Source organism: Pristiophorus japonicus, chromosome 1 (genome assembly GCF_044704955.1).
Source record: "Pristiophorus japonicus isolate sPriJap1 chromosome 1, sPriJap1.hap1, whole genome shotgun sequence".
NCBI classification, from domain to species: Eukaryota; Metazoa; Chordata; class Chondrichthyes; family Pristiophoridae; genus Pristiophorus; species Pristiophorus japonicus.
Genome location: NC_091977.1, coordinates 429,246,394 through 429,264,740, shown reverse-complemented (window position 1 = coordinate 429,264,740; position 18,347 = coordinate 429,246,394). Strand labels below are relative to the sequence as shown.

The 18,347-nt window shown below is 46.3% G+C and overlaps 1 protein-coding gene across 16 annotated transcripts in view; it reads left to right on the top strand.

The window, feature by feature from the left end:
* dtna (dystrobrevin, alpha) overlaps nt 1-17,595 on the top strand; it is a 709,829-nt gene extending 692,234 nt beyond the window's left edge. For 12 of the 16 annotated variants that reach the window (XM_070892657.1, XM_070892659.1, XM_070892667.1 and 9 more), the window contains one exon: nt 15,319-17,595. In XM_070892657.1, the coding sequence (XP_070748758.1) occupies nt 15,319-15,462 (144 nt within the window). In that variant the 3' untranslated portion in view covers nt 15,463-17,595. The remainder of the gene's footprint in view (nt 1-15,318) is intronic. The other 4 variants (XM_070892663.1, XM_070892665.1, XM_070892664.1 and 1 more) reach the window with 2 other exon arrangements.
* Nucleotides 17,596-18,347: the final 752 nt, after the last annotated feature.

Here is an 18,347-nt window from a genome sequence, read left to right as displayed (position 1 = left end):
TGCTGTGGGATGGTGTCAAGAACACTCACGTCAAAGACAGAATCTTGGTTGAGGAGATCCTCGAAGTGCTCCTTCCAACGGGCACTAACTGCCTATCTGTACTTAGTGAGCACCTCTTCACTCTTCGCTCTCAGTGCAATAAGACCGCGAGTGCTTGGGCTGTATCTGGTCTTGACTGCGCTAAAAAATCCACGCACGCTGTGATTGTCTGCTAGTTGTTGGCTCTCCTGTGCTTTTTCCACCCACCATCAGTTCTTTAGGTCCCGAGTTTTTTGTTGGACCTTGGCCTTCAGTTGTCTGTAGATCTGCTTTCTTTCGCTCGAGTTGTGGTTTTGTTTCCAGTTCAAAAATGGCTTGCGTTTGCGGTATATTAGCTCTTGGATCTCCTGGTCATTCTCATCGAATCAGTCTTAGTACTTTCTGATAGAGTAACCAAGGGTTTCTTCGCAGGTGCTAATTATGGTGGACTTGAGGGCAGACCAGGCACTATGGACACTCTGCGGTTCCGGTTCATTGGTGCTAGTCAGGTTGGTTGAATAGGGCTTTCTTTGCAGGGTCTTGGAGTGCTTCAGTGTTGATTTTTTTGCCTTTCTGTTGCGGCCGCCGTTTTGAAGCTACGTAGGAGATAACAGAGCAGATTAGGCAGTGCTCAGTCCAGCAGCTGTCCGCTCCTGTCATGGCGTGAGTGATGCGGACATCCTGGAGGTCCCTCGCTTGGACGATGACATAGTCTAGCAGATGCCAGTGCCTGGGGGCAAGGGTGTTGCCATGCAATCTTGTACATGTCTTTCTGACGAAACAAGGTGTTGGTTATGACAAGACCATGTTCTGAGCATTTTGTCAGGAGAAGGATACCATTGGAGTTGGTTTTCCCTACCCCTTCCCTGCCAATCACCCCCCCTCCTGCGGTCGGTGTCCTTTCCAACTCTGGCATTAAAGTTGTCAAGGAGAATCAGCTTGTCACCCAATAGGATTCGGGACAGCGATTGTTCAAGGCTGGAGTAGAATTCCTCTTTGGCTTCGTCCATAGCTTCCAGGGTTGGGGCATACGCACTGATGACCGTAGCATAATGGTTGCGGGTTAGAGTGAGCCAAAGGGCCAGGAGATGTTCATTTATCCCATAGGGGGAATCTCTAAGACGCCCAACTAGCTCATTGTGAAGTGCGAAGCCAACTCCATGGAGACGCCGTTCTTCTGGTTTGCCTTTCCAGAAGGTGTATCCACCACCTTGATCCTTGAGCTGACATTCTGCCCGCCATGTCTCGCTCAGGGAGTCGATGTCGAAGCGTCTGAGTTCCCGGGCAATGATAGCAGTACGACATTCTGGTCTCTCACTGTTGGAGTTGTTCATAAGGATCCTGATGTTCCAGGTCCCGAACTTCATTTTAAAGGGTGGAAGATGCCTGTGCGAGAATTCTTTTAACGTGGGGTGGCTGTTGCACAAGGACTGCCACACGAACTTGGCAGATCAAGGTCTTGGTCCAATGGCAAGGGGATCCAAAATGATTGGAGCATGGGCCGAGCACACACACTCATGCACATGTTCCTACTGACCCCCTTTCTCAGATCCCCTCTCCCTGGTTTTCAGGGGTCACAGTGTAGGTGGGCGCATTAATCTTGTAGCAGCTTGCGAATTTGTCCATGAAGTACTGACACTATACCCCGAGCCCCCCCGGCTCCAATTCCAGTGCACTGCTCTCCTGCGTTTTTCCGCTCTCTCTCCAGCAGCTCACAGTTTGGTCGTTGGTTCTTTATTGGTGACCACTCGTATTCTGGCCTTATGTTCCGACCTCGCTGCTGGCCTCGATCTCCTGACCTCACTGCTGGCCTCGATCTCCTGACCTCATTGCTGGGCCATGCTGTACCTTTCCTGGGTCCCAACCTTGCCGATCCACTGATCCTCACCACCTTCCATTTCCCACGGTCCCCGTTTTTTAAAAAAACAGGTTTTTAAAACCAGTTTCCTCATTCCTTGCTGCCCGATGTTGCCAGATTGGAAACGCCCAGTGATTGGGCCGTTGCCATCTTCACCGTACGCAAGCACAACTCCAGACACGGGCCAATTGAAACAGATTACAGTATGAAGCTCCTTCAATGCTCTCCAACAATGCACTCAGAAGAGACACTGAGGCCGATTATCCTTTGAGGCCCACTTGGTATCCAACAGGCAGTGTATGTGAGGTTCACCGAACCTGTGAACACAGAGGTGCCCATAAATTTCCTGGCCCAGGCAAACCTCATAATGAAAACCATACTTCCACTAAGATCATCATGGGAATGGTAGTATAGTGGCTAAGTTACAGGACTAGTAATCCAGAGGTCTGGACTAATGATCCAGAGACACGAGTTCAAATCCCACCATAGCAGCTGTGGAACTTAAATTTAGTTATTTGAATAAAAAGCTAGTAATGGTGACCATGAAACTATCGGATTGTCATAAAAACCCATCTGGTTCACTCATGCCCTTAAGGGAAGGAACTTACCATCCTTTCCTGATCTGCCCTGGTCAGCTGTGGCTCAGTGGGTAGCACACTCGCTTCTGAGTCAGGAGGTTGTGAGTTCAACTCCCACTCCAGGGACTTGAGCACATAAATCTACGCTGACAGTCCAGTGCAGTGTTGAGAGAGTGCTGCACTGTCAGAGGTGCCGTCTTTCAAATGAGACATTAAACCGAGGCCCTATCTGCTCTCTCAAGTGGATGTAAAAGATTCCATGGCACTATTTCAAAGAAGAGCAGGGGAGTTATCCCTGATATCCTGGCCATATTTAGCACTTAAAATCAACATAATTAAAATAAAAGATTATCTGGTCATTATCACGTTGCTGTTTGTGGGAGCTTGCTGTGCGCAAATTGGCTGCCACGTTTCCCACATTACAACAGTGACTACACTTTAAAAAGTACTTCATTGGCTATAAAACGCTTTGAGATGTCTGGTGGTCGTGAAAGGCGCTATATAAATGCAAGTCTTATTTATGTGTGAGTCGACCCACATCAATGTGGTTGACTCTGAAATGGCCTCGCAAGCCACTCAGTTGTAAAAAAAAACGCTACAAGAATTAAACCGGACAGACCACCCGGCATCGACCTCGGTGCTGGCTACGGACACGACAACAGCACACCCAGGCCAGCCAACCCTGCAAAATCCTCCTCACCAACATCTGGGGACTTGTGCCAAAATTGGGAGAGTGGTCCCACAGATTAGTCAAGCAACAGCCTGACAGTCATACTCACAGAATCATAACTTTCAGCCAATTTCCCAGACTCCTCCATCACCATCCCTGGGTATACCCTGTCCCATCGGCAGGATAGACCCATGCGAGGTGAACATAAGAGATAAGAACAGGCCGTAGGCCCCTCAAGCCTGCTCCGCCATTCAATAAGATCATGGCTGATCTGATCATGAACTCAGCTCCACTTCCCCGCCGGCTCCCCATAACCCTTATCGTTTAAGAAACTGTCTATTTCTGTCTTACGTTTATTCAATGTCCCAGCTTCCACAGCTCTCTGAGGCAGCGAATTCCACAGATTTACAACCCTCAGAGAAGAAATTTCTCCTCATCTCTGTTTTAAATGGGCGGCCCCTTATTCTAAGATCATGCCCTCTAGTTCTAGTTTCCCCCATCAGTGGAAACATCCTCTCTGCAGCCACCTTGTCAAGCCTCCTCATAATCTTATACGTTTCGATAAGATCACCTCTCGTTCTTCTGAATTCCAATGAGTAAAGGCCCAACCTACTCAACCTTTCCTCATAAGCCAACCCCCTCATCCCTGGAATCAACCTAGTGAACTTTCTCTGAACTGCCTCCAAAGCAAGTATATCCTTTCGTAAATATGGAAACCAAAACTGCACGCAATATTTCAGGTGTGGCCTCACCAGTACCTTGTACAGCTGTAACAAGATTTTCCTGCTTTTATACTCCATCCCCTTTGCAATAAAGGCCTGATCACTTGCTATACCTGCATTCTATCCTTTTGTGTTTCATGCACAAGTAGCCCCCGGTCCCGCTGACTGCGGCACATTGCAATCTTTCTTCATATAAATAATAACTTGCTCTTTGATTTTTTTCTGCCAAAGTGCATGACCTCACACTTTCCAATATTATACTCCATCTGTCAAATTTTTGCCACTCACTTAGTCTGTCTATGTCCTTTTGCAGATTTTTGGTATTCTCCTCACACATTGCTTTTCCTCCCATCTTTGTATCATCAGCAAACTTGGCTACGTCACACTCAGTCCCTTCTTCCAAGTTAATATAAATTGTAAATAGTTGGGGTCCCAGCACTGATCCCTGCAGCACCCCACTAGTTACTGGTTACCAACCAGAGAATGAACCATTTATCCTGATTCTCTGTTTTCTGTTAGTTAGCCAATCCTCTATCCATGCTAATATATTACCCCAACCCCGTGAACTTTTATCTTGTGCAGTAACCTTTTATGTGATACCTTGTCAAATACCTTCTGGAAGTCCAAATACACCACATCCACTGGTTCCCCTTTATCCACCCTGTTCGTTACATCCTCAAATTTGTCAAACATGACTTCCCCTTCATAAATCCATGCTGACTCTGCTTGACCGAATTTTGCTTATCCAAATGTTCTGTTACTGCTTTATTATTATTAATAAATAATAATAATAATAATAAAGGCGATGGCACAGTGGTATACAGTCAGGAGGGAGTGACCCCAGGAGTCCTCAATAATGACTCCGGACCCCATGAAGTCTCATGGCTTCAGGTCAAGCATGGGCAAGAAAACCTCCTGCTGATTACCACTTACCTCCCTCCCTCTGCTAATGAATCAGTACTCATCCATGTTGAACACCACTTGGAAGATGCACTGAGTGTAGCAAGGGCACAGAATGTTATTTGGGTGAGGGACTTCAATGTCCATCACCAACACTGGCTCGGTAGCACCACTACTGACCAAGCCCTAAAGGACATTGTTGCCAGACTGAGCCTGTGACAGGTGTTGAGAACCAACACGAGGGAAAAACTTACTTGACCTCATCCTCATCAAGCTACCTGTCGCAGATGCATCTCTCCATAACAGCATTGGTAGCAGTGATCACCGTACAGTCCTTGTGCAGACGATGTCCCGTCTTCACACGGAGGCCACCCTCCACCATGTTAAATGGGATAGATTCACAACTGATCTAGCAGCTTAAAACTGGGCATCCATGAGGCGCCGTGTGCCATCAGAAGCAGAATTGTATTCCACCACAATATGTAACCTCATGGCCCAGCATATTCCTCACTCTACCATTATCAAGCCAGGGGACCAACCCTGATTAAATGAATGTAGACGAGCATGCCAAGAGCAGCACCAGGCGTACCTAAAAATGAGGTGCCAACCTGGGGAAGCTGCAACACAGGACTACATGCATGCTAAAAAGCAGAAGCAGCATGTTATAAACAACAATCCCACAGTCAACGGATCAGATCAAAGCTCTGCAGCCCTGCCACATCCAGTTGTGAATGGTGGTGGACCATTAAACAACTAACAGGAGGAGGCGGCTCCTTGAATATCCCCATCCTCAATTACAGCAGAGCCCAGCATTGAGTGCAAAAGACAAGGCTGAAGCGTTTACAACCATCTTGAGCCAGAAGTGCCAAGTGGATTATCCATAATCGGCCTTCTCGAGGTCCACAACTTCACAGAAACTAGTTTTCAGCCAATTCAATTCACTCCACATGACATCAAGAAACGGCTGAGTGCACCGGATACAGCAAAGGCAATGGGCCCCAACAACATCCCGGCTGTCCTGCTGAAGACTTGTGCTCCAGAACCAGCTGCGCCACTAGCCAAGCTGTTCCAATATAGCTACAACACTGGCATCTACCCAACAATGTGGAAAACTGCCCAAGTATGTCCTATCCACAAAAAACACAGGACAAATCCAATCCAGCCAATTACCACACCATCAGTCTACTCTCAATCATCAGCAAAGTGATGGAAAAAAAGAAAGAAAGAAATGGATTTATATTGCACCTTTCATGACCTTCTCTGTCACACCCCAACCTCTGTCGTTGAGCTGCAGTATGCGGACGACGTCTGCGTCTGTGCACATTCAGAGGCTGAACTCCAGGATATAGTTAATGTATTCACTGAGGCATATGAAAGCATGGGCCTTACGCTTAATATCCGTAAGACAAAGGTCCTCCATCAGCCTGTTACCACCGCACAGCACTGCCCTCCAAGCACCAAGATTCACGGCGCAGCCCTCGACAACGTGGGCAATTTCCCATATCTCAGGAGCCTCTTATCAACAAAGGCAGACATTGATGCGGAGATTCAACATCACCTCCAGTGCGCCAGTGCAGCCTTCAGCCATCTGATAAAAAGAGTGCTTGAAGACCAGGCCCTCAAATCTACCACCAAGCTAATGGTCTACAGGGCTGTAGTAATACCTGCCCTCCTGTATGGATCTGAGGCATGGACGATGTATAGAAGACACCTCAAGTCGCTGGAGATATATCACCAAGATGTCTCCGCAAGATCCTGCAAATCCCCTGGGAGGACAGGTGCACCAACATCAGTGTCCTCGACCAGGCTAACATCCCCAGTATTGAAGCACGGACCACACTCGATCAGCTTCGCTGGGCAGGCCACATAGTTCACATGCCAGATATGAGACTCCCTAAGCATATGCTTTATGCGGAGCTTCTTCATGGTAAATGAGCCAAAGGGGGACAGCAGAAACGTTACAAGGACACCCTCAAAGCCTCCCTGGTAAAGTGCGACATCACCACTGACACCTGGGGGACCCTGGCTGAAGACCGCCTGAGGTGGAGAAAGTGCATCTGGGAGGGCGTTGAGCTCTTCGAATCTCAATGCAAAGAGCGTGAAGAGGCCAAGCGCAGGCAGCGGAAGGAGCGCGCGGCAAACCAGCCCCACCCACCCCTTCCCTCGATGAATGTCTGTCCCACCTGTAACAGGGTCTGTGGCTCTCGTATCTGACTGTTCAGCCATCAAAGAACTCACTTTGGAAGTGGAAGCAAGTCTTCCTCGATTCCGAGGGACCGCCTATGATGATGATTCATGACCACCGGATGTCTCAAAGCACTTTACAGCCAAAGAAGTACTTTTTGGAGAGTAGTCACTGTTGTAATGTAGGAAACACAGCAGCCAATTTGCGCTCAAGCAAGCTCCCACAAACAGCAATGTGATAATGACCAGGCAATCTGTTGTTTGGTTATGTTGATTGAGGGATAAATATTGACCAGGACACCAGGGATAACTTCCCTGCTCCTCTTCAAAATAGTACCCTGGGATCTTTTACGTCCACTTGAGAGAGCAGACGGGGCCTCGGTTTAACATCTCATCTGAAAGACGGCACCTCCGAAGGTGTCGTCGACAGTGCTATCAAGCGTCACTTGCTCACCAATAACCTGCTCACCGATGCCCAGTTTGGGTTCACCAAGACCACTCAGCTCCAGACCTCATTACAACCTTGACCAAACATGGACAAAAGAACTGAATTCCAGAGGTGAGGAGAGAGTGATTTCCCTTCACATCAAGGCAGCATTTGACAGTGTCGCATCAACGAGCCCTAGTAAAATTGAAATCAATAGGAATCAGGGGGGAAACTCTCCACTGGCTGGAATCATACCTAGCACAAAGGAAGATGGTTGGAGGTCAATCATCACAGCCCCAGGACTTTGCTGCAGGAGTTCCTCAGGGCAGTGTCCTCGGCCCAATCTTCAGCTGCTTCATCAATGATCTTCTCTCCATCATAAGATCAGAAGTGGGGACGTTTGCTGATGACTGCACAATGTTTAGTGCCATTCGCAACTCCTCAGATAAGGAAGCAGTCCAAGCCCCCATACAGCAAGATCTGGATGACATTCAGGCTTGGGCTGATAAGTGACAAGTAACATTCGCGCCACACAAATGGCAGGCAATGACTATCTCCAACAAGGAAGAGCCTATCTACCGCCCCTTGACATTCAACAGCATTACCATCACCGAATCCCCCACCATCAACATCCTGGTGGGGGGGTGGGGGTCAACATTGATCAGAAACTTAACTGGACCAGCCACAAATACTGTGACAACAAGAACAGGTCAGAGGCTGGGTATTCTGCGGCGAGTTTCTCAACTCCTGACTCCCCAAAGCATTTCCACCATCTACAAGGCACAAGTCAGGAGTGTGATAGAATACTGTCCACTTGCCTGGATGAGTGCAGCTCCAACAATACTCAAGAGACTCGACAACATCCAAGACAAAGCAGCCCACTTGATCGGCACCCCTCCACCACCTTAAGCATTCACTCCCTCCACCACCCGCACCGTGGCTGGAGTGTATACCATCTACAAGATGCATTGCAGCAACTCGCCAAGGCACCTCCCAAACCCGCGACCTTTACGACCTACAAGGACAAGGGCAGCAGGTGTATGGGTTCACCACCACCTCCAAGTTCCCCTCCAAGTCACACACCATCCTGACTTTGAAGTTTTTCTCCGTTCCTTCATCGTCACTAGGTCAAAATCTTGGAACTCCCTCCCTAACAGCATTGTGGGAGTACCTTCAGCTCATGGACTGCAGCGGTTTCAAGAAGGTGGCTCACCACCATCTTCTCAAGGCCAGTTAGGGATGGGCAATAAATGCTGGCCTTGCCAGCGATACCTACATCCCATGAACAAATTTTTTAAAAATCATCAAGCAGATCATCAGCCTACTGAAGCAATTATTTTGCTGCCTTGACTGCTCGGGAGGAGCCCTCCAGTATCGCTCGAGCCAGTATCCCATTTCGTTATTGTCTGCTGTATGCTCCACAACTTGGCCATCATGAGGGTGCAGCCCTTGCCACCAGGAATTGCAGGATCCTCTCAGGAGGAGGAGGAGGAGGAGGAGGAAGCCAGATAATCAGCCTTCCAGGGGGGTGGTCCATGACCAGCTCATCAGACTCCGATTCAAATGAATCAAACCCCAGATCCCCCGTTGCTCACCACAGCCCCATCATACTATCACTGTCGCAGGCCATGTCACAGCGCCTGCTGTGCACAAAGCTGTGCACAAAGCTGAAATGAGAGACACCACAAAAGATTCCAAACACAATGAATAAATGGATCTATACACATATCACCACACTTAACTAATCACCCTTGTGCAATCTCTTAGTGCCTGTCATTAGTGTGCCTTGTCCTCGTCTAGTGCTCCTACGCAGTGCCTCCCATTGGCTGCAGCAAGGCTGATGGAAGGCTGCTGAGTTTCTGTGCAGGACACTTCAGGTGATCTTGCAGGATGACTACGACCAGCTCTGGACCTAGAAGGCCCGGCTGTAGACAAGGGCAATGGTGGAGTGGCAGTGGGGAGCGCAGGAAAGCTCTCATCCTGAGAAAGGACAACAGGTTCCTGCCCCACTGCCACTCCCCCAGAGCAGCACCTCAGCATTCCTAGCAATCTGTTGGAGCGCAGATTGCTGGCCTGCTGCTAGACGGAGCCATGATGGCAGCAGGCAGAACTTGGGTGGCATCATGCTGAGACTACACGAGAACAGCCAGAGCTTGGTTGCCAACAGGCAGAGACTGCACGAGAGCAGTCTGAGCTTCCGCTGCAGCGCTAAGATGTTGGGCCTCTTCCAACTTTGCTGCAATGGAAGCTGCGACATCGCTCATCATACGCACTATCACATCTGGGTCGCCACGGTTTCGCTAGAGTGTAGATCATTTGCAGACTGGAAATGATGGGTTCCATGCTCTGCACAGAATCTTGCGCAATGTTGGAGCCGGACTCCATGCTCCTTGCCGTTGCCAAGAGGCTCTCTGGCAGTTTTGCCTTTGCATCTATCATTTCCATGTTCATGCCCATCACCCTTCTTCTAAAGGCATCCCCATTGAGATCCTCATCGGAGTCCTGTGGAGCAGAACTTGCTTGCAAACTCACCCTCCAGGAAATTGGCCCCCGAACTACCCTTTCCCCCTGGCCTTGCTGCAACCCACACATGCCCGGTGTCTCACCCTGTGCAGATCCTGCTACTACACTAGGCTCTAAAGAACACGTAGTACCAGTATCTGAGCAAGTGTCTGTGAGTGACAGATGCAGTGAAATGGTGTCTTCTTTCTCCTCCTCCTCCTCCTCCCCTCCCCTCGCTCTCTGCAGTACCCTCAGGGACAGGCTGCTCAGGTGCTTGCTAATTATCTGTGTAAAGTCTTTAGTCTCAATGGCACAAAACCCACACGAGGCACATTCTATGGACAAGGTCACTCTATGACCTGAACCTTTATTCACAGGACCAAGAAGTGATGACCCTGCATGGGACCTCCCTTTATATACCTGGATGACCAGGTAAGGAGTGTCTCACACAAGTTCACCCCCTGTGGTCAAGGTGTACGTTGCTTAAGTATATACAGTATTGCAGTGGTGTTACATAGAGGTTACATACATGACATCACCTCCCCCCCAAAGTCTTATTGGGATCATAGGTTAAGTCTTTCAGGTGGTCTACGCTCCTTCTTGGAGCGCCGCAGATGGGACTCTGGTTGTTGAGCCTTGGCGTGAGTGTCTGTCAACTGTGGTGATTCCGGCCTGTCCGGGCTGACTGCCGGGACTGTGCATGCTGCTGAATGCTCTTGTTGCTCGTTCACTGGTGGTGGTGTGAGCACCATCTCATGATCTTCCTCGGGTTCCTCAGTGTCTATGCTGAACCTTTTTATTACTTGGTCAAGATGCTTACGGCATATCTGGCCATTGTTAAGTTTAACCACGATGACCCTATTCCCCTCTTTGTCTATTACAGTATCCTCAAGCCATTTGGGCCCCACGGCATGATTGAGGACAAATACGGGGTTATTGATTTCTATACATCTCCCCCTTGAGTTTCGGTCATGGTACTCGTTTTGGGACTGGCGCTTGCCCTCAGCTATGTCGGTCAGGACTGGGTGAATGAGGGACAACCGAGTTTTGAGTGTTCGTTTTATGAGTAGCTCAGTGGGCGGGACCCTTGTGAGTGAGTGCGGTCGGGACCTATAGGCCAACAGGAGGCGTGATAGGCGGCATTGAAGGGAGGCTCCTTGAATCCTGAGCATGCCTTGTTTAATGATTTGGACCTCATGTTCTGCCTGGCCATTGGAGGCCGGCTTGAATGGTGCTGTCCTAACATGGTTGATGCCATTGCCCGACATGAACTCCCGGAATTCGTAGCTCGTGAAACATGGGCTATTATCACTAACAAGGATGTCCGGCAAGCCGTGGGTTGCAAAGACCGCACGTAGACTCTCCACAGTGGTGGAGATCGTGCACGAATTCAAAATGATGCACTCGATCCATTTCGAGTACGCATCTACCACAATGAGAAACATTTTTCCCATGAACGGGCCCGCGTAGTCTACATGAATACATGACCATCGCCTGGTGGGCCAGGGCCACGGGCTGAGCGGGGCCTCCCTGGGGGCATTACCCAGCTGGGCACACGTCGTGCACCTGCGAATACAGTGTTCCAGGTCTGAATCAATTCCCGGCCACCAAACATGTGACCGGGCAATGGCCTTCATCAGAACGATGCCAGAATGTGGAGTTCTCTGATGAATGCCTCCCTGCCCCTCTGGGTGTAGCACCTCCTCCAGGTTGTGGAGGTGTTCCTCGGTGTCAAGACCTGTGATGAGGATGTCGTCCTAAAATACGATTGTTCCAGGAATGGATTTAAGCAGGCTTTCCATGTTTCTTTGGCATTCGATCAGCGGCCGCGATTTTTCAAACGGGCACCTGTTGTAAACTAACAGTCCCTTGTACGTAGTGATGGTGGTCATTCGTTTAGATTCGTCGGCCAGTTCTTGCGTCATGTAGGCTGAAGTGAGATCCAATTTGGTAAACAGCTTGCCGCCTGCCAACGTGGCTGAAAAGGTCCTCTGCTCTCGGGAGTAGTTATTGGTCTTGTAGGGACACCCAATTGATGGTGGTCTTGCAGTCGCCACAGATCCTGACAGAACCACCCGCATTTAGGATGGGAACGATGGGGCTCGTCCAGTCGCTGAATTCAACAGGCGAGATGATGCCCTCTCTCAGCAAACGGTCCAATTCGCTCTCAATTTTCTCCCGCATCACATACGGCACTGCTCTGGCTTTGTGGTGCACTGGTCTGGCGTCCGGGGTGATGCGTATCACTACTTTGGTACCTTTGAACGTCCCGACACCAGGTTGGAATAGTGACTCAAATTGTTGTAGGACTTGTGAGCACGAACTTCACTCCACAGATGACATTGCGTGCACATCCCCCCATTTCCAGTTCATCTCAGCTAACCAGCTCCTTCCCAACAGTGCGGGAGCATTGCCTGGGACAATCCAGAGCGGCAGTTGGTTCACTGATCCATTGTGTGTGACTGCCAACATTGCACTGCCTAGTACTGGAATGATTTCTTTGGTATACATCCGTAGTTGTGTCTCAATGCATTCTAGTTTGGGTCTACTGGCTTTGTGTGGCCATAGCTTTTTGAATTGTTGAATGCTCATGAGTGACTGGCTGGCCCCCGTGTCCAGCTCCATGCATACAGGGATGCCGTTTAATAAAACCTTCATCATCATTGGTGACGTTTTGGTATATGAGCTGTGAATGTTTGCCACATGAACCCGCTGAACTTCAAGAGTCATTCTGCATCACAGACCCCTCTTCTGGTCCATCCACCTCATAAATTAGCCTGGTTACAGGCTTCCTGCACATTCGAGCTAAATGGCCACTGAGGTTGCAATTTCTGCAGACGAATTATTGAAACCTGCAAGTCCTGGCAGAGTGTTTGCCCCCACACCTCCAGCATGAGCTGAGATTCCCATTGTTGTGAACAAAGGAGCTATGACCCGGCATTCCTCGCTGATTGTCCCTTTGACTGCCTTTGAGTACCCTGTTAGTGGGTGTCAATGGCCCCATCCCGGATCACATTGTCCCTTGTGATGGCGTAAATGTCCGTTCAGCCTGCCATCGTCTCTGTTGAAAACCTGCTCTGGGGTCTATTGCTGCCTGGTGTGCGTCGAACTGCCCTTGCCTACCTGCAGGGCTCTGAGTCGCGTTTATGATATTGACTCCCTGATCTCCCGCCGCGTTGGAGGCAGAATTGCGCGCGTATATTATTTTGGTTTTCTTCTCCCCCGCCATCAACGCCGCCGCTTCCAGAGTCAAGTCCTTGGTCTCAATTAACTTTTGGAAAATCCCCGCATGACCAATACCCTCAATAAAGAAATCCCTCAACGTCTCCCCCCTGCAGGCGTCTGTGAACTTACAAAGGCTGGCCAAAAGCCGGAGGGCGCAACAAAGTCCGGTATGCTCTGTCCTTCACGACGTCGGTGGGTATAGAATCTGTGTTGGGCCATGTGTATGCTGTTCGCCGGTTTGAGGTGCTCACCGATTAGTTTGCTGAGCTCGTCAAAGGTTTTGTCCGCCGGCTTTTCGGGTGCTAGTAGGTTCTTCGTGAGCGCGTAAGTCTTTGGTCCGCAGCTGGTCAGTAGATGTGCCCTTCGCTTGTCAGCTGCAGCATCTCCCAGCCATTCTTTCGTGACAAAGCTCTGCTGGAACCTCTCAATGAAATCGTCCCAGTCCTCACCAACACAGTACCGTTCCTCTGTGCTATCGGTGGCCATTCTCGTGGGTCGTTGATTCCCGTTTTTCGTCGTCAATGTAAGGTCCTTAGTCTCAATGGCACAAAACCCACACAAGGCACATTCTATGGACAAGGTCACTCTATGACCTGAACCTTTATTCACAGGACCAATAAGTGATGACCCTGCGTGGGACTTCCCTTTATATACCTGGATGACCAGGTCAGGAGTGTCTCCCATAAGTTCACCCCCTGTGGTCAAGGTGTGCATTGCTTAAGAATGTACAGTATTGCAGTGGTGTTACATAGAGGTTACATACATGACAATCTGAAAGCAGAAAAGCACAAGAGTCAGATTATGGTGAGGGGGCAGGAAGGTAGAAATGTATGCATACAGCAGGAGTAGCTTGAAAATGAGAAAAGATTGTGGGCTTCGGGGGAAGTGGGATGTGAGAAGAATAATTAGGAATGAACATACTGTTGGTGTCCCCAAGGGGGTCAATGTCGCCACAGTGCCCATGACCTGGCTCTCAGTGATCTCCAGCACTCGACTCTCCAGCTGTTCAATGTGGGCTTGGCCCCCACCTGTCCACTCTAGCTCCATCTGGTTGTGAGTCACCTTGGCCTACAAGAGAAAGGAAAGTGTGTGAGTGAGTGTGGTGCAATGCGTTTGGGTGATGTACCCAATAGTTGAATAGCTGTAATTGTGTGCAAGGTGTGAGATGTGAGTGTGAGGACTGCTAGGTTGAGATTGTTGGTGAGTGAGTGTTAGGGGCAGGGTGCATTTAGCAGTGTGTGAAGCTTGTGGTACAGATGGCGATATGTAGCATTTGTTGAAGCCATCAGTCACCCTGACCACCCATGTGAGGTCATACAACTTCCTCCTACATTGGTTGTGGGTCCTGGGACCATAGTGCTACCCATCACATGTTGTGCCACCTTCTTCATGAGGGACACTTGTGGTGAGGGCCTGCTGCCAGTTGGCGGGTACAGGACTGGCCACCTTCTCTCAACTGCAAAAACCAAAGCTTCATTGGAAAACCTTTGGGCTCTCTCCCTGAGGCGATAATCTGCCACCATGATGCGTCATCTGCATCTGCTTAGAATTGTTGGGACTCCTGCCCAACACTCAACAATGATAAAAATGAGGTGCTGTGGCATCCATGAACCTCCCATTTAAGTAGTGAAAAAAAGCCTGTGGCGATCATGACTTGCAATTAGACTGCCCCTGATATTGGTCTGACTTTTCAGTGTAACACCAATGAGCTTAGATTTTTAGACTCGAATCATGACTGCAATCATTTGAATGAGCACAAATTTTGTGTGCATTCTAAACGATTTTCAGGTGGCACGACTTAACCATTTTTCATCTTAAATACTGCCCGTTGCTTGGCTATAATGAATTTCTAACCCAGAAGGAATTGCAGTTGTGTTTATTTAGTATGCAAAAGTTAAATCATATTCACAATAAGACCTCCTGTGCAGTATCATTAAATAACTACTTTCTCAGACTGAGTTATGCAAATGCTTTGTTTTTATTGTATTGTTTTTAGTATGGTACTGACCTTTTAAAGTAGAATGCTCTGATTGCTTTTCCCGAAATAATTAATTAGCTGCTGTTCAGGACTTTTGTCTGAATTATTGTTTTTGCAAATTTTTCAAATATTAATTTGTGAGTTGTTTCCTTTCCACAATTTCAAAAATTCTAATTGTTTTTTTGAAGCTGACTGTCCAATTTTATTCTTGCCCTATATATATATATATCATTTAACCATTTTGTCCACTCATCAGGCTAATTACAGTCAAACCGATGATGAGAGTTACGTGAGAACTGATGACGATGAAAGCTGCATACGGACAGATGATGAAGAAGGTCTGACGTCTGGCTTCACTGAAGAATGGAATGAACATATGAAGCGTCTTATGACAAAATAAGAATTTTATAAGTAGTGTGCGGACTATAGCACAGTCATTTTAAAAGTTTCTAGTTAGATGTGTTGACAAACATTTCTTTTACTAAAAGCTGGGTTTATCAGCATCTTCTTTATCTGACTCATCTGAGAACAGAATTCAGGAGAACACAACTGCAGTTATCACCAAGCTGAACATGTTTGGTGTTGTGATTTCAAGAGATGGCAGTATTAATATTAAAAAAAGATAGTTCTTCACATTTGTGATCAATACATTCTGTTTACACTTCTAATATTGATACACTTTATGTTTGGTTTCTAGGTGAACTGTGCAGTACTTTGACAAAACAGTTACATATTTTTTCAACTCTAATAAACCTACTATTTTGGTGAAATGCACTTAAAAATCGGATACTAAGGCACTACATATGAGTATTTATTCAAAATTATAACTACCCATAAACTACTAATTTTCAGCATTTTTTAATAAAATGCACAGATCTGTAAAATAAAAGAACTGTGAACTGTATCAAGGACTCGCATAGCTAATTCTGTTCTCATATTTTGAACCGTAGGTGCCAAAAACAAATACAGTAACAAAGTTGAACTTAGATCATTTAAGTCATTTTTTGTGATTAATACAGTGGGTTAAGCAATATTTTAAACAAGCATGTCCATTGCTAACTTTAAAAAGTAAACTATATTTTTGTTCTTGTTTTCTGTTTCTATAATTTTAAGGCCTTCAGCTTGGACATACTGGTATATACACATGACTTGATGTGAATTGCAATTTTTTAGGTTTGAAATGTGTATTACCTTAGTTGGCCATCTGTGTAGTGTGCATATTGTGAGGAAAGAATAGTTTTATTAAATAAACTGTAGAGAATTGCAAATGTTGTAAAGGAAGCAGCAAGTGAGAAGTTCGAGAGGTTTTGTGGCTTCAATCTGATTAATCCACAGGTAACACATGCTGATGGTTGCAGACACAGTCCTCCAAAGTACTACTTAATTTAAAGTATTAATGGTCGGTACAAAACAGCTGATTCAACTCCATATGAGTTCTCACAGCAACTATTCTTACATAAAGCTGAATTGGTCTACAGACTGATCTTTTTTGTAATAATTATTCTTGCCTATAATTTACTAATAATTCTGTTATAGAAGTTTTCTATAAAAGATGTCACAAGTAAGTTTACCATATTACTTTTTAGTCATAGTATAGTTAAATAAAAAGGTTTGATAATGACACGACAGTGACACGCTGAGTAATCTGTAAACCTTGCACATATACATATGTATTATTGATAGCTGAAGAATTACTAAAAAAGATTGAAAATTCTTGTGGTAACCATACAAATATTTATCTTGAAAGCGTGTAGGTATCTTGGCAGTAAAATAACATTAGAAATTGGTGTGACTTAATTGATATAATCAGATTAAAATCCGAAGAGAAATATGTTAATAATTATTGATTGAAGTCTAATAGTTTATCTAAAGAGAATGGATGTACAATACAGATAAAAAGAAAAACAAGTGAATGCTGGAAGATTTCAGATAAGGTTTAGAGTGTTCTAAGAAAGGGGCTTGGCATGTTTCAGAGTTAACCTGCAGAAGACTGTGGCCTTCACTGTGAAACAATCTGTACTCTGTTAGTGCATGAAGTGATAAATTGTCTAGTTTTGTTGCACAGTCCTATATCTTTTATTTATTTTGATTGACTTTTCCCAGCTACATAGATTCATTAATGTAGACACATACTGTATATACTTAAAGTCTGTGTTGCTGAATTCAGAATGGATAAATTCAGCAAAATGGCTCTGAATAACAACCATTTTCTTACTGAGTCCAAAATAATAGACATTTAATTTCCACCAAAAATGTATGACTACACCATATATGAACTTACTACAACAACTAATATATTTAATGTCTCCACAATGAGGAGCAGTAACTTTGGAAGCACTAAAGGCTCAATGTAATACACTGTTAATGTCATAAAACTACTGATCCATGTTTTGTATTGTTAAGTATTGTATCCATACGTACAGTGTGTTGGAACGAGCTGGGGACTTGCCATGTTTTGAGATTGTTCAAGTAATTAACTGTGTGTGTATTTTGGAATGGAATATTTCTTCATTAAAGAGAGAATTTTTAAAAAGGCTGGCAAGTTAGATTCATCCTACATTTCTTCCTTTGCAACTTGTGTCTTGTTCTCCTGTTTTGGTAATGTTGTCAATGATATGATTGTAAGTTTTCTAAACATATCGCTAATGGACAAACTAGAAATCTTTACATAAACATCAGTCGGGATATTGGTATGATCTTTGAAACTCTCCAAACTAAGACTACAAAACAACAATGATATTGACTAATATTTTAAAATATCTTAACTTGTTCATCTCCTCTCCAACAGCTTTATTAATCCTGCTCCCTGCCTGTTCAATCTCAAACCTAGACTTTCTTCTACCCCTGCCATATTTGTTTAAATTCTCTCCCATTGTACTGTTTACACTGCAAGCACATTGGTGATGTTTTGATTAGGTGAAGGCCATCCCGTTCCTTGTTCCAGTGCCCCAAAAATGTGAATCTTTTCCTCCTGCACAGGCCCTGCAGTCACACTTTGACCTTCTTAATCATCATAATCTATCCAGTGTTTTTTAGTCGGTGTACCCAGCCAGTTAGAGGGTTATCTCTTTGATTCCTTCCCCATTCAGTAATTTATCAATAGGTCTGTAAATAAATCTATCTCTCTCTCTCTCTCTCTCTCTTCTCTTTCCCCCCCTGCTTTTGTGTGAGCTTAAAGATGAATAACACCTAAACATAGTGTTAGGTCTTGAATAAGGAGCCAGATTAGATACTGCAAGCTCAAAGTAAGGTGTGACCGTAGTCCTTTATTACAGATCTCAGAGT